The sequence below is a fragment of the Dipodomys spectabilis genome, unplaced genomic scaffold (assembly GCF_019054845.1).
Source record: "Dipodomys spectabilis isolate Male_0828 unplaced genomic scaffold, ASM1905484v1 ptg000009l, whole genome shotgun sequence".
NCBI classification, from domain to species: Eukaryota; Metazoa; Chordata; class Mammalia; order Rodentia; family Heteromyidae; genus Dipodomys; species Dipodomys spectabilis.
Window position 1 is genome coordinate 12,207,501 of NW_024870686.1, and position 14,052 is coordinate 12,221,552.

At 32.1% G+C, this 14,052-nt stretch overlaps 1 protein-coding gene across 3 annotated transcripts in view; it reads left to right on the forward strand.

The window, feature by feature from the left end:
- The window catches only part of Micu3 (mitochondrial calcium uptake family member 3), a 79,543-nt gene that overhangs the window by 39,935 nt on the left and 25,556 nt on the right, over positions 1-14,052 (forward strand). For 2 of the 3 annotated variants that reach the window (XM_042701900.1, XM_042701902.1), the window contains exons 5-8: positions 2,124-2,171; positions 6,837-6,919; positions 8,692-8,763; positions 12,463-12,501. In XM_042701900.1, coding sequence (XP_042557834.1) covers positions 2,124-2,171; positions 6,837-6,919; positions 8,692-8,763; positions 12,463-12,501 — 242 coding nt within the window. The remainder of the gene's footprint in view (positions 1-2,123; positions 2,172-6,836; positions 6,920-8,691; positions 8,764-12,462; positions 12,502-14,052) is intronic. The other variant, XM_042701901.1, reaches the window with a different exon arrangement.

The window sequence follows — 14,052 nt, forward strand, 5'->3', positions numbered from 1 at the left end:
ATGGAAATACTTGATTTAAAAACAATTAGTAAAAATTAGGTGGCAGGGAAAATTAAAACTAAATCTTTAAAGTTGTTGAAGATTAATTTTAAAATAAAGTTTATGAGCTTAAAGTACTAGTAAGAGAAGTCATAATTGTTAAAAACTGACATGCAACATTTATGAAAATGGGTATTACATAGTGAACTGTAATGCTAGATATGAATGGTGATAATGATACAGAAATATCAAAATGCAGTGCTTTTAAGGAGGCATATCCTTTACTATTTTTCATTGAATTTTTCAAAAAACATAGAGCCCAGACTTGCCTTGAATTTGCAGTCCTCCTGTTTCAGCTTCCCAAGTGCTAGATTTTAGTTGATATCTTTTTAAAAAAATGTTTTTGCTGTTCTTGTGATTGTACTCTATGCTTAGCATTTGTTTTTATTGTTTGATATTGGGTATTCTTAATAAATTGAAGGGTTATCTTCCATTTTTTTATCTCTGAAAATGATACAAATCAACAATCCATTTTCAGCAATATTTTTCATTTTCCTTAACCATTTTTATTGAATTACATTAACTGTTTGTTCTTCCTTTCTTTGAATTAAGCCACCTCAGTAACCCTAAGCAAAGTGCCTGCATAGTTATCAGCAGGACTTTCACTGTTACATATTCCTCTATGAGGGAAATCTTGAATTAACTATCAAATGAAAGTTGTGCAGTAGTTCTTGGAGTTCTTTATGCCAACTTGTAACTCTTATGCACTGTTCCGTTAGCAAGTCTTTTACCCAATCCCCTTTTTCCTCTTGCATTTATTCTTTCTTTTTTTTTTTTTTTTTTGAGGGATCTCTTTGAACTCTGAGTATTGTATCTTTATATACATTGACCATTTCAGAACCTTTCTCCCATAACATCCATAGCAGTCAACCAGAACTATCTGTCTATAGGTCACACTAGAATAGTATAAACAAAGCCTCCTGGGTATTTCAAACTGCCTGACAGTGACTCTTCTCCTCTTTGTTCTGTGACAAAGATGGTAGCCTCAAAGAATATCACATAAAATACAGATATAGAGTCCACATTTGATTATCGAAGGTTATTTCATACTCTTTTACTTAACATAAAAACTATTCTATACACAAATATTGTAGTCTTATTCCTGATTTTAAATTTCTCTACCTAGGTGGTATTAACCATTAATTTTTGTTTGAAGTACTATGGTCCAAAGGAAAAAGAAACAAGATATGCATTTTGACAGTAAAAAAATTTGTAACTATAAAGTTGTTTTCTTTATTTTTGTTATTGTTTTTGTACCAGTCCTGGGGCTTGAATTCAGGGTCTAAACGTTGTTTGTGAGCTTTTTTACTAAAGGCTTGCACTTTACCACTTGGATCATAGTTATACTTCTGATGTTTTTGATGGTTTATTAGAGATAAGAATCTCAGGCTTTCCTACCTGGTCTGGCTTAGAACCAGGAGCCTCAGATCTCAGTCTCCTGAGTAGCTAGGATTATAGTTGTGAGCCACCGGTGTCCCACTAAAGTTCTATTTATTTATTTGTTTATTTACTTACTTATTTACTTAACTACTTATTGTCTGTTCTGAGGCTTGATCTCTGGGCCTGGGTGCTGTCCCTCAGCTCTTCAGCTCAAGGCTAATGCTCTACCACTTGAGCCACAGCATCACTTCCAAAAGTTTTATTTTTAATGCAATACAAAAATCACATATTAAAATTGGAATGTGTAAATGCTTTGTTACTAAAAAGCAATTAAGATCTTACAGTATTAACCATTTCTGATCTTTTTATGTTCGATCTAACAATTAACAAATTTAAAAGTTACAACTCTAAGTAAGCACTACAATTTTTCTACTTTGCCAATATACTTGAGAACATTAATTGGTGTTTTATGTTGATTCTGTAGTGGTATGTGGAACAATTAAAATTATTGCTGCTTTTGTAATGATTTTATAATTATGTAGTCTCATTTAAAACTATTTAGCATCTGCTTTAAAGCTAAAACTCATTACTCACAGCATCTAACTAACAGAATATTTTACTATTATATATATATATGAAGTTAGAGTAGTATTTTATAATTGGTATAGAATAGTAGTTTATAATTGGTATTATTTTTCTTCTAGGTGTGATTTCTTACACAGAATATCTTTTCCTTTTATGTATTTTAACAAGTAAGTATACTCATTAAATCTTATTTCTAGATGTACTTTTTATTTTTTTAAAATCTTAATCTTGGAAAAGAGATCTTTCTTAGCTTCTCTTACTGTTGAAAAATCACGTTGGACGTATGTGTACTGTTCTGTAAAATTCATGTCCTAATGCTGTATAAAATGCTAAATTTATCACTATCAGGGTCAAAAACATAAATACTTTTATTTATGGTATGGTAATATGTGTTCATAATAAGATGTATTATCTATCAACCTTTTCAGTTTCAATTTACATGAAACTCCAAAGGTCAAGATATACATAATTTGTAAAGTTCCCACTAAACTCATTTGCATCAGATTTTCTACAAGGCTACTGTGAGAGAATGAGGCTTGACTCCCTAGCTGGTGACTCTGTCAGAATGCCATCTTCTCACTCTTAAAGTACTTTTGCTCTTCTCTTTCTCTCATATGTAGCAGTCCTTAAAAAGTAGGTGAAGGATTTACTAAAGCTTTCAGTTCAGTTTCTTTGCATTTAATGGAGGAATTGTCTGCCATATTTGTTGTGCTCCAGCCATCTGGCCTTTCCATTTCTTGAATTTCCACCTCAGGGATTTGTTATTTGTGCCTTCAATTGCCTTACTCAAGATTCTTGTGAGAATAAACATCATTCAGGTTTCTTGAAAAACATGGAAACTTAGAAATCTTTACTTGAGGGGCTGGAAGGTGGCTCAGTGGTAGAGCACTTGCCTTGCATGCTTGAGGCCCTGGGTTCAATTCCTCAGCACCACATAAGCAGAAACGAAAAAGCTGGAAGTGGCACTGTGGCTCAAGTGGTAGAGTGCTAGCCATGAGCTGAAGAGCTGAGGGACAGTACTCTGACCCAGAGTTCAGGCCCCACGACGATGACCCCCCCAAAAAAAGAAATCTTTACTTGATCATCCTCTCAAACAGTTCCCTTCTTCATGACTCTCTAGTCCATTTTCAGTGTTTTATTTTCTTCATAACACAATTTATTTGAAAGTATTATTGGTTTTACATAGTGTTACATTGAGTTGTAAGATCTATGTTAGCAAAATGTTACATTTTTTCTCCTTTTGTATCAGCACCAATGAACCCTCTCAGAAAACAGTTGGTGAATAAAGAAGGAAATGAAGGAATATTACTCTTGGAATTTCCAATGTGGTGAATACATCTAGAACATGTATTCAAACAAGCATCAATAAAATTCTCATTAGAAGTAGTTTTAACATACCTTGTACTTCTATGATTAGAAAATTCACTCTATGCCATTCTTAATGGTGTTATCTTCAGTTTTGCTTTAGGAAGTTGTGTGGAGGAGAAAATACACACATGTATGTTTCAAAAATTATTTTGTACCGATGGGCTCATACCTGTAATCTTAGCTACTCAAGAGGCTGAGATCTGAGTGTCCCAGCTCGAAGTCAACCTGGATAGAAAAGTCCATGAGACTTTTATCACTAATAAACTACTCAGAAAAGGCCAAAAATAGAGCTGTCACTCAATGGTAGAGCACTAGCCTTGAAAAAAGAAGCTCAGGGATAGTGCTCAGGCCCTAGGTTCAGGCCCTAGGACTGGCCACATACACACAAAATTATCTTATTTTTATTTCTTTTTGTTGTTGTTTTTTTAATTTCTTTTATTCTTTTTCTTCTATTTTTTTCTTCTCAAAACACAATGAGAATAAAATATTACTGCTGAGTAGTAAAAATTGTGCATTGGGTGATACCTGTGTTGATAGCATGTAGAAGTCAAATTACAAGTCCAATTGATGAAGTATGCTAATGTGGAATTAGTGTTGGTGTCAGGAAGTATCTCAAGGATGTAAAGGAAAGTCATTCTGTTAGCTACGATAGCTTTGGATGCAAAAGTATAAGTTGTGAAGACCTGAACAAGCAGAGTTAATAAAAATAGGAACACTGCTGGTTAGGAAAGCCATTAGTAGAGATGGGAGAGGGAGTAATTGAAGGGTACGTGAAAAAGCAGTTTTGTTTTCTTACTTCAGAAAGGGTAGGATCTTTCAGTGCTGTGAAACTTCCTTTGAGGTTTCCAGGAAAATTCCAGGTAGAGATAGAAAAATCTGTGGAGTTTAGAATAGAATTCAGAAAACCATGTGGGACTACATGATCTGTGATGCCTGTCTGTGTTTTTCCTCTCTACCTTTGATTCCTTTACTTTTTTTTTCTCTTTATACAATGCTTAACAAAAGTCTGTATTTTTTTTCAAGAGCTTTTTAAAATCTTAAAAACTTATAGTGTAATTTCCCCCCTTTTTAGTGAATGGTAACAAAAATAAGCCTAAATTCCTAAAAACATTCAAGAAATGAGCTACCATAAGAGTGTGGCTCTGTTTGTTTAAGAGACACCATGACTGGTTAACAGAGTGGGGCTATATGCTTCTTTTTTGCCAAGAGGATTTCACATCAGCAAGTGCGTCTGGGGATGGCTAGTGTGGAGTCCCCTGTGAAGCATTTTGCTAGGCATCAGAAAAGAAAAGTCACATCTTCAGATAAAGGTGTATCTACTGAGCTCCTCTTTGAAGGAGGGCATTTTTTTGTTCACGTTTTCTTCTTTATGCTCTGCAAATGAAAAGTGGAAAGAGCAAGCTCATTGTAAGGTTTGGTTAAATGAGTTCAGAGTAAGTGAAAGACTGTCTCAGAAAAGCACTTGTTACTTGCTTTTTTCTAGGCATTGGAAATTACATATTCAGTCCACCTTGACATTCCCTTTTAAGCCTCTAGAAGTTTAAACCCCAATCTATGCTCTATTCCTATAGGGCATTTCAGTTGTAATTTTTCTGAAGAATTGAAACTGGTTCACCATGTCATATTTTTTTCTTTTTGCAACTTCAAGTAGTTGCATTTATTGAAAAGCTTTCAAATATAATGATAGTTTCCTTTTTTTAACAGGTAAACTTTGGATATTTATTTATTTTGTGTGCCATTCCTGAGGCTTAAACTTAGGGCCTGGGTGCTATCCCTGAGCTTTTGTGCTCAAGGATAGGACTCAACCACTTTGAGCGACAGCTTCATTTCCAGCTTTCTGGTAGTTAATTGGAGATAAAGAATCTCATGGACTTTCCTGCACCAGCTGGCTTTAAAATGTGATCCTTAGAGCTCAGCCTCCTGAACAGCTAAGATTACAGACAAGGGCTAGCTGGATATTTACTTTTAGAGAAAAAGCAATGAAGTGTCGCTGCAATAAGTATCATAAGTTCTTTAAATGTATCTTGTCAGTTCTGTTATTAAGTCTATTAACATATGAAGCAGACATAGGTGTACTCACGCAGCTTTCATTACACTTAATAGTAATATACTACTTTTAATTTCTTGGTTTAAAAGTATTTCTATGTGGAGTCCATACTGCTTGCCAAAGTGGTTGAACAAATTTACACTCTCACCAGCAATATAGTAGGGTTTCCTTCTGGCCACATCACCTCCAGCATCTGTTGTTATTAGAGTTCTTGATTATAGCCATTCTAATTGGGGTGAGGTGGAATCTCAATGTTGTTTTGATTTGCATTTCTTTTATGCCTAGAGAAGTTGAGCATTTCTTCATGTGTCTATTGGCCGTTCTTATTTCCTCTTCAGAGAAGTTTTTCTTTTAAGTCTTTAGCCCATTTATTTATTTATTTATTTTTAAAGCATCATTTCTTCATTTTTTTTATTTTTTATTGTGAAAATACTGTACAGAGGGGTTACAATTACATAGCCCACTTATTTATTAAGCAGTTGTTTCTTTGCATAGAACTTCCCTATGACCCAGCAATTCCACTTTTAGGCATTTACTCAAACAATCACAAACAAGGCCATACCAAAGCTACCAGCATAACTATGTTTATCACAGCATTATTTACCATAACTAAGCTATGGAACCAACCTAGATGCCACTCAGTAGATGAATGGTTCAAGAAAATGTGGTATGAGTATACAATGGAATTCTATGTCTCCATCAGAAAGAATGACATTGCCTCATTTGTTAGGAAATGGAAAGACTTGGAAAAAATCATATTAAGTGAAGTAAGCCAGGCACAAAGAAACATAGGTCCCATGGTTTCCCTTATTTACAATAGCTAGTACATGTGTAGGACAAGCAGAAAAGGCCAAAAGCTATGCACATATGACCATATAAGATTATGTTAAGCGAAATGAACCCTAAGATAGGGACACAAATATCTTTTTTTCTTACTTGCTATTGTTTCTAACATTTATAATGTACCATGTGATTTTTTTTGTTGCTTTGTATGTTTCTCCCCCACAATATTACCCCTGTTTTCACTATATTTGATGTCGGTACCCTGCATCTTGTATATACAATTCTCTAATTGGGAAAGTAAGGGAAAAAAACAAAATGCTTAAATAAGGATACAGGTTGACCCATTGTAACAATGAGATGTACATGACACTGTGTTGAAAACGAACTTTACAACTTCGGTGGGGGCGGGGGAGGGTAGTTGTAGAGGTGGGAGGAAAGGGATGGTGGGAGAAAACAAAGGAGGAGGCAATCATGCTCAATAGGAAATGTACTCATTACCTTGCTCATGTAACTAATTCCTCTGTACAACATTATTACAACAAAAACGTACAAAAAGTGTATTTATATAGCATATGTATAACTTTACAACTAATATAGATTTTGTGATTGAACATTTTTTTCTTTTTTATGGCAGAGCCACATGCAGGTTTTAGGATAGCTTTCAACATGTTTGACACTGATGGCAATGAGATGGTGGACAAGAAGGAGTTTTTAGTGGTATGTATATTATAAGCATTTTCTCAATCATTAAGTATTACCTTATATTTTTATGCTTTTGAATTATTTGGAGTACTACTGTTGAGAGAAAGTAAAAAAATAGATTTTTATCTCAATTTAATAAACAAGCACATATTTAAAATAATATTTAGATTGTGAAGGTATGAATTAGTATATTCTACTGGGAAGTTTGGATGTGTCAGGTATGTTTTACTGGATGGATAAAGGAGATTCTAATTTCCCAGTTAATATTCACTCTCCATTGTATCAGCCACCTCTGGTCATAGCTCTTTGCCATAGGATCTTTCTTTTCTTATCATAGTAAGTCTCATGTCTTCCGTTGTCTTAGTGACTAACAGCTGACAGCTTTTAGGTGTTTGTCCCTTGGCATTTCTGATCTTACTGGTGCAGCGTCCGTCCTGGTCTGACAATGTCACGTCTTCAGTTGTGCTCACTTGTCCTACCTCTCAGAATTTTTCTTTCTTCTTACTTGTGTTTTCCTCTTTATTTTATTTTATTTGATTGTAAAGATGATGTACAGAGGGGGTACAGTTACATAAATAAGGTAATAAGTATGTCTCTTTCCATACAGTGTTACCCCTCCCTCATTTTTTCCTCTCTCACCGCTTCCCCTCCCTCCCCAAGTTGTAAAGCTCATTTCCAACATAGTGTCTAGTGAGAATTGCTTTTACATTGGTTTATCCTTTCTATCACTATTTCTGTGATCTCTGTTTTTGTATCGATTCTGCTTTTGTTCTTAAATAAAAATGAATGTTAGTTCTTTAGATTATTTATTCCACTTTAATATTACAAAAGCTTGCTTTTCTTTAAAGTTGTAATTGGTCTTTTTAGTTGCCTCATATTTGATATATGATTGCTTGCTTGCAAAGAACTCCTAAGAGCAGGAGACAAAGTTGGACTAAGTTATTTAAAGTCTAAAATTTTATCAAGCAATATTTTTTATTTTCAACAATTATCAAAGGTGAAATAAAACTGAGATTGTTGTTCAGATTATGCAGACCAGAACAATGAACTCTGATGAAAGAAATAGAATTCCACTTCTTTAAGTTACAGAATTTTACAGATGAAATAATACCATTTATAATAATATTAGTTAACATTTACTGAGAAGCTTCTATGGAATAATTAGTAAGTAATCAATTACTTGTAACATTTATTTGAAACAAAATTCTATAAAGTAAGGAATTTTCTCTGTTATAGATAAGGAAAACAAGCCTTAGATATTTAAAGTAACTTTCCCAAGAAATTATGCCTAGAAAGCCTATTCTCAGTCACCTGAAAGACATTACAGAGGCTAGTCATGATGTTACCTACTGTTTTCACATAAGAGCATACTGGAGCTCCATGAATGTTGAGTGCTCTAAGTAATAAAATTAATATGTGTCAGAAGCTAGACTCCAACCCAGAGTTGTTGAGTACTATTCCAATATCGTTTATATCCTAGTAGGCTTCATTTTTTTTTTCTGTGTATATTTCAGACTGCTTATCACTGTGTCTGGGTGAGAAAATATAACTAACATTAAGCACATTTAACTTAACAGTGTTTTTCAGTACCAAATAATATAATTTTCTTTACATAGGAAAATATTAAAATCATATTATACATACACACACATATAAAGCAAAGTAGTTTAAAAGAACTTGGCTAATGAACTTATTTTCATTGTTTCTTAAGGTCTACTTAGCACAGAGTGGTAAGTAGATGCCTCAAAACCTTTGATGAATTTTGATTCTTAATTTTTTTCTTTCAGCTTCAAGAAATATTCAGGAAAAAAAATGAAAAGAGAGAAACTAAAGGAGATGAAGAAAAACGTGCTATGCTGGTAAGACATACTTACAGTAATTTCCAGTGATTTTTCAGGTGAAAGTTTACTCATGTTGAAAACCAGTAAACTAATACTTTGGAGCCTGTTTCTTTCTTGAAAACTTTCTTATGCACTTAGGTAGAAAAATTGCTTCAGTATTTATATACATCAATATCAATATTTGCTTCAAATATTGATATTAAGCATCTGTACCCATAGTCATGGTCATTAAATCATTTTTCATCTGTACTGTTGTTATCTGTGAGATTTGAAGGGTATATTATATAGTGGATTAATACAGATCATTATGCATGTAAAAATTTAAAGGTGAATTGCAAAGATTTAATTATAATGTGAATGAATTTAATGATAAGTAAACAATATGAATGTTGAAGCAAATAAAAAGAAAAATGTTTTCTATTACTAGAAACAATTACTATAAATTATTTTTATATTATGCATAATATTATTGTCTATCCTAAAGTTAGAATTAAAGGACATTTCCTTCGATCTTCCTAACAGGTTTCTGTTTATCACAAATATCCTATATATAGGCCAGTTCACTTAGTACAAATAACAAGCAGATTTAGAGACCTGATTATCAGGCATATGCTAAGTACTTTGCATGCATTTACTTCATTTAATCTGTCCAGCTATTCTCTTATTGTCCATAATGAAATATGAAAAACTGATCATTTAAAAAGTTATCTTCACTGGGAGAGAGCGAGGGAAGGGGTGACATTGCCCAAAAAGAAACTTACTCTTTACTTAGGTAATAACTGTAACCCCACTGTACATCGCCTTTATTATATAGGTATTAAACAAGATTTGAATTTATAAATAGTTCCAAAACCTGCACTTTTGCCATTGTGCATATTCACTACTACTTAGACACTAGGAATAGTGAATTTTGTTGGTATGCAAATGTTAATTAATCTGCAATAAATGGTTCTGTGCAGTAACTTTACTAGTCTACATTAAGTTAAAATTATTACCTATTTCTATTACTATATATATTTCTTAGTTCTATGTATTAGCTTTTTTAATACCTTGAACTGCTATAGCAGATGGGTACAATATTCAATCCCAGTATATTTAAACACATATTACTTCATAGGTATTGGCTGTAGCATAATTATCAATAGTTGATAAACCTTCAATAATATACTATTGAAAAATGTTGAAGACAGTCTTTAAAAATTAAATAGCTTATTGTAATGTTAGTAAAGCAGTAAAAGGGAAATTAGTAGTAACCTAAATCAGGTCTCTCAAATAGTAATTAATAAATCCTATAGCAATAACCCCATCAAGTGTATTAAAGAAGATTAAATTAATTAAATTTTATTTCTTATGTATAATATACTGAAAGAATAAAGTTATTTTAATTTTGGTAGATTATTTTTACCAATAATACTATAGGCAAGTTGTTAGTAAAATATTTAAGGAGTTTGAATTATGATAATAAATCTGTTAGTAACAAAGTAGTATTTCAATGGACAGGAATTTAATTGTTTTATTTGTAGTATTTCAGAGAGGATTTGTGGATCTTCAAATAAAAATATAATATGATTTTCATCACTAACATTTATTATTTAAATATGTATACCTGGTAACAAAAGTGGAGAGGAAAGAGAAAAGCACTAATACACAATAGGAAAATATTTGTGCAAAACTTGGTTCTGAGCTGCACTGAAATCAAGAGAATTTAACATAAATATTTTATAATAGTGATCTAAAATAAAATCTTAACTTGGATTAGTTAGGGCACTAACTGTTGGAATTATGAAATGTATATACCAGCTTGCCCTGGGTTATATTGTTTTATATGCATATAGTTGAATAAAGCCTTCCCTAGTAAATATATCAGGATGGAGACTTAGTTAAAGAACAGATAAAACTAACATGTAAGTAAAATAAGCACTAAAGTAAGGACTGCAGTAAGCACTAAAGACATTGGTCTTTTCAGAAGTGTTTGTCTTATGTAATTTAAATAATACTCTTAAAATCTCATTTATATAATTTAACTACCAGATTCATTTTTAAAACAATTCAGGTTTAGTACTTAGTTTAGCCTCTGATTAACATCATTATTTGGTAATATAGCTCTCTATAAATACTCATTACTATGCTTCATATTCGTGATGATAATTGTAACTTAATTTCAATAATGCTAATCTGAACCGACTTTTTGAATACTAGGGATTGAATTTAAGGCCTCTTGCTAGGTCATTACCCTACTACTGTAACCATGCTCCCATGCTTAGTTTGCAGTTCAAATAGTGTCTCACACTTTTTCTTGGGCCAGCCTCAGAATATGATCTTCCTACCTCTACTTCCCAAACAGCTGGGATTATAGACATGTACCACCGTGCCCAATATATGATTTTCTTTTAGTTACTTTGTAGAGGATCCTGTTGAATGCAGTGTTGTGTTTGTCAAGGTGATAGAAATGAAAATTCCAAACCTTCTTTTCTTTTTTTTTTTTTTTTCTGTACTGGGGATTGAGTATCTAGCCTTGTGCTTGCTAGGCAAGCACTCCACTGCCTTAGCTATGCCCCAGTCCTTTTGCTTTTGAGGCTTATGCTTTTGTCCACATTGGCCTTGGACTGTGATTCTCCTACCTCTGACTCCCAAATAACTAGGACTACAGGCAGCACCAACACTCCTGACCTTGTATATATTATTAAAACATTTTTCTTGATTTTTAAAAGTCTGAAACTTAACTTTTTTAAAATATGGTTTGCATCAAAGAGATATTGTAACCAGAAACTTAAAAGCCAGAATGAATATATATATATATATATATATATATATTAGTATTACCTCTGCTTCTGCCACTCATTGCTTGTGTGATCTTTGAACAAGATTCTTTACCTCTTTACCTCTGTTATTTTTATAGTTGTGGGTAATAGAAATAATGACCACATTGATTTTTTTATAGGGATTAAATGAATTAAAATATATCGCTATTAAACAGTATATAAAACATATAAACTCCTAAGAGTAGCTAATGAAAGACTGCATAGAACCACATAACTAGTTACTTTAAACTGAAATTTAACATACCCAAATAAAATTAAACCCAAACTAAATTATAAAATTTTTTTATATTAAAATAAAACTGCTGCAGAAGGAATGAAATGAATACAGCCCTCGGTAAGACACTGACATGCTAAACTCTGTGCTATATCCATAATAATTGTTATTCCCATTTAGTCCTCGTTATAGTTTTCACAGGTAAGTTTTGTACCTGTTTTATGGAAGAGAAACCATCTTGAGTTAATTTGTTTAGTGTCATAGCATTGATAGAAGCAGAGCAGGATTCCAGAGCAGATCTCTCATACCATTTCCACTTTCATGCTGCTACATCTAGAGTTTCCCCATCCCATGTAAAATTTCTGAAACTTGTCTAAATAAAAGTGCATATGTAAAAGGAACATGTTTTACTCAGTGCAATAGTGCTTCTAGGTTACAATGAAGATGTTTGAAATGAGCACAAGCTCATTTACCGTTTAATTACATTAGTCTTAAAACCTTTGCTACTCATCTTTAACATTTACCCCACTTGTATCATGTGCGTGCTCTATATATAGAATGTAGCATAATGATTTGCCCTTCCTAATTGATTATTTTGTCGCCTTTTTCTTTTTTCTTTTGCTATACTTGGGTTCATTCTGAAATGTGACACTTCATTTGGCCCTTTGTGCTCTATGTCAGCGTCTTCAACTTTATGGATACCATTCTCCTACTAATAGTGTATGTACAATACTTTAAATGTTCCTTATGTATATAGTCTTCACCTGTTATACTTGAAAATGCTATTACTTTATATCTATTATCACTAGAATGTTTTGGAATTATTGAATAAATAAGCTACAATCAAGTCAAATTTCTACATTTCTTTCCTAGATTTATGAGAAGATAAAAATATATAGAGCAATTATGTATCTTTATTAATTGCTTATTTTTAGATTAAAATAAAGGAAAGATGAGTGGACAACCACCACCACGAGCTCTGGTAGAGTAATTGAAATTTTATATTTTTCAGTACTATATGAAGAATTATTTGTAAATAATAGAACAAATGGTTTATGCTTTTGCAGAACACAGGTATTTTTAAAACTAAATATATCCATCTGATATATAGTCTTTGATCATTCCTAATATGATATATTAATGGATAGACATTTTTAGTTTTCAGTGTTTCTCACTTTTTTTCCTAAAAGTTTTGTTGCATACATCTTTTTTGTTCTGGTCTATAAAAATATGATATCAGATACTACTTGGTATATTTAATATATGAGTATATTATGTTATATTCCAAAGAATGTTGTGAGTTTTTTAGACTTTTCTCTTGAAAACTTGGGAATCCTTATGAATGAGCTCCCAAATGTATTCTTATGCCAAGTTACCATCTTTCTTTTTTCTTGAGCAAGTTAGAGTTTAGTAGTTAACCCAGCTAGTAACTAACCTACTAAGCACAAGCTGTGGACCTTTTTTACTGTAAACCTGCACAGTTTATTTCATTTCCCCAGTAATCCTTCAGCTGTTTAAAAAGATCTCTCAAATTGGAAATTCTGAGAAGCCCTTGAGTTCAAGATAACTGTGTCAGTATTATGCTAATTAAAGAGTTGTAGCTGTCATTCACAACTCTAAAAGCAACTGTAAAAACTAACTTTTGTTTAGATTTAAACATACAGTGGAGGAAACTTAATCATAAAGTAAACAAGATAGTTTTCATAGTCACTAGGAATGTACCTAGAACGAATGAGAAACAAGCTTAGGGGATTAATGTGACTAGTGTTTTAATCCTTATAAGAAACTATAATGTTTTCTACTACTTTGCTGTTGTTTTCCATTAAATAAAGTCTATGTTTTTTTTAAAAAAAAATAAGGTTGTCTTTGTTAATAATATCATATATAAAATGAAAATTTCAAAAATTATAATTCCATAGACTCTATGAAATGTATTAATACTTATTATTTTATGATTTATTTTTCAAATCTACCATCATTGTATGAGACTTTTTCTGTGAAAGCTTTAATTGTTCTTTTAACCTCATAAATAATTTACATGTAGGATGATTTTTATTAATTATTAGTAGTAGTTAACTGAATTTCATAATATAGTTAAAAGGAAATGATCCTAGAGTACCTTACCTAAACTGCATATACAAATTGCAATCACTCAGACATGGAGAAGAGTATTAAAATGACTCAAATTACATGTTTTGTTTATATCATACTCATTTATTTAATAAGAAAATATTTTTTATTTTTAATTATTTTACCAAAGATGGCTTCCAT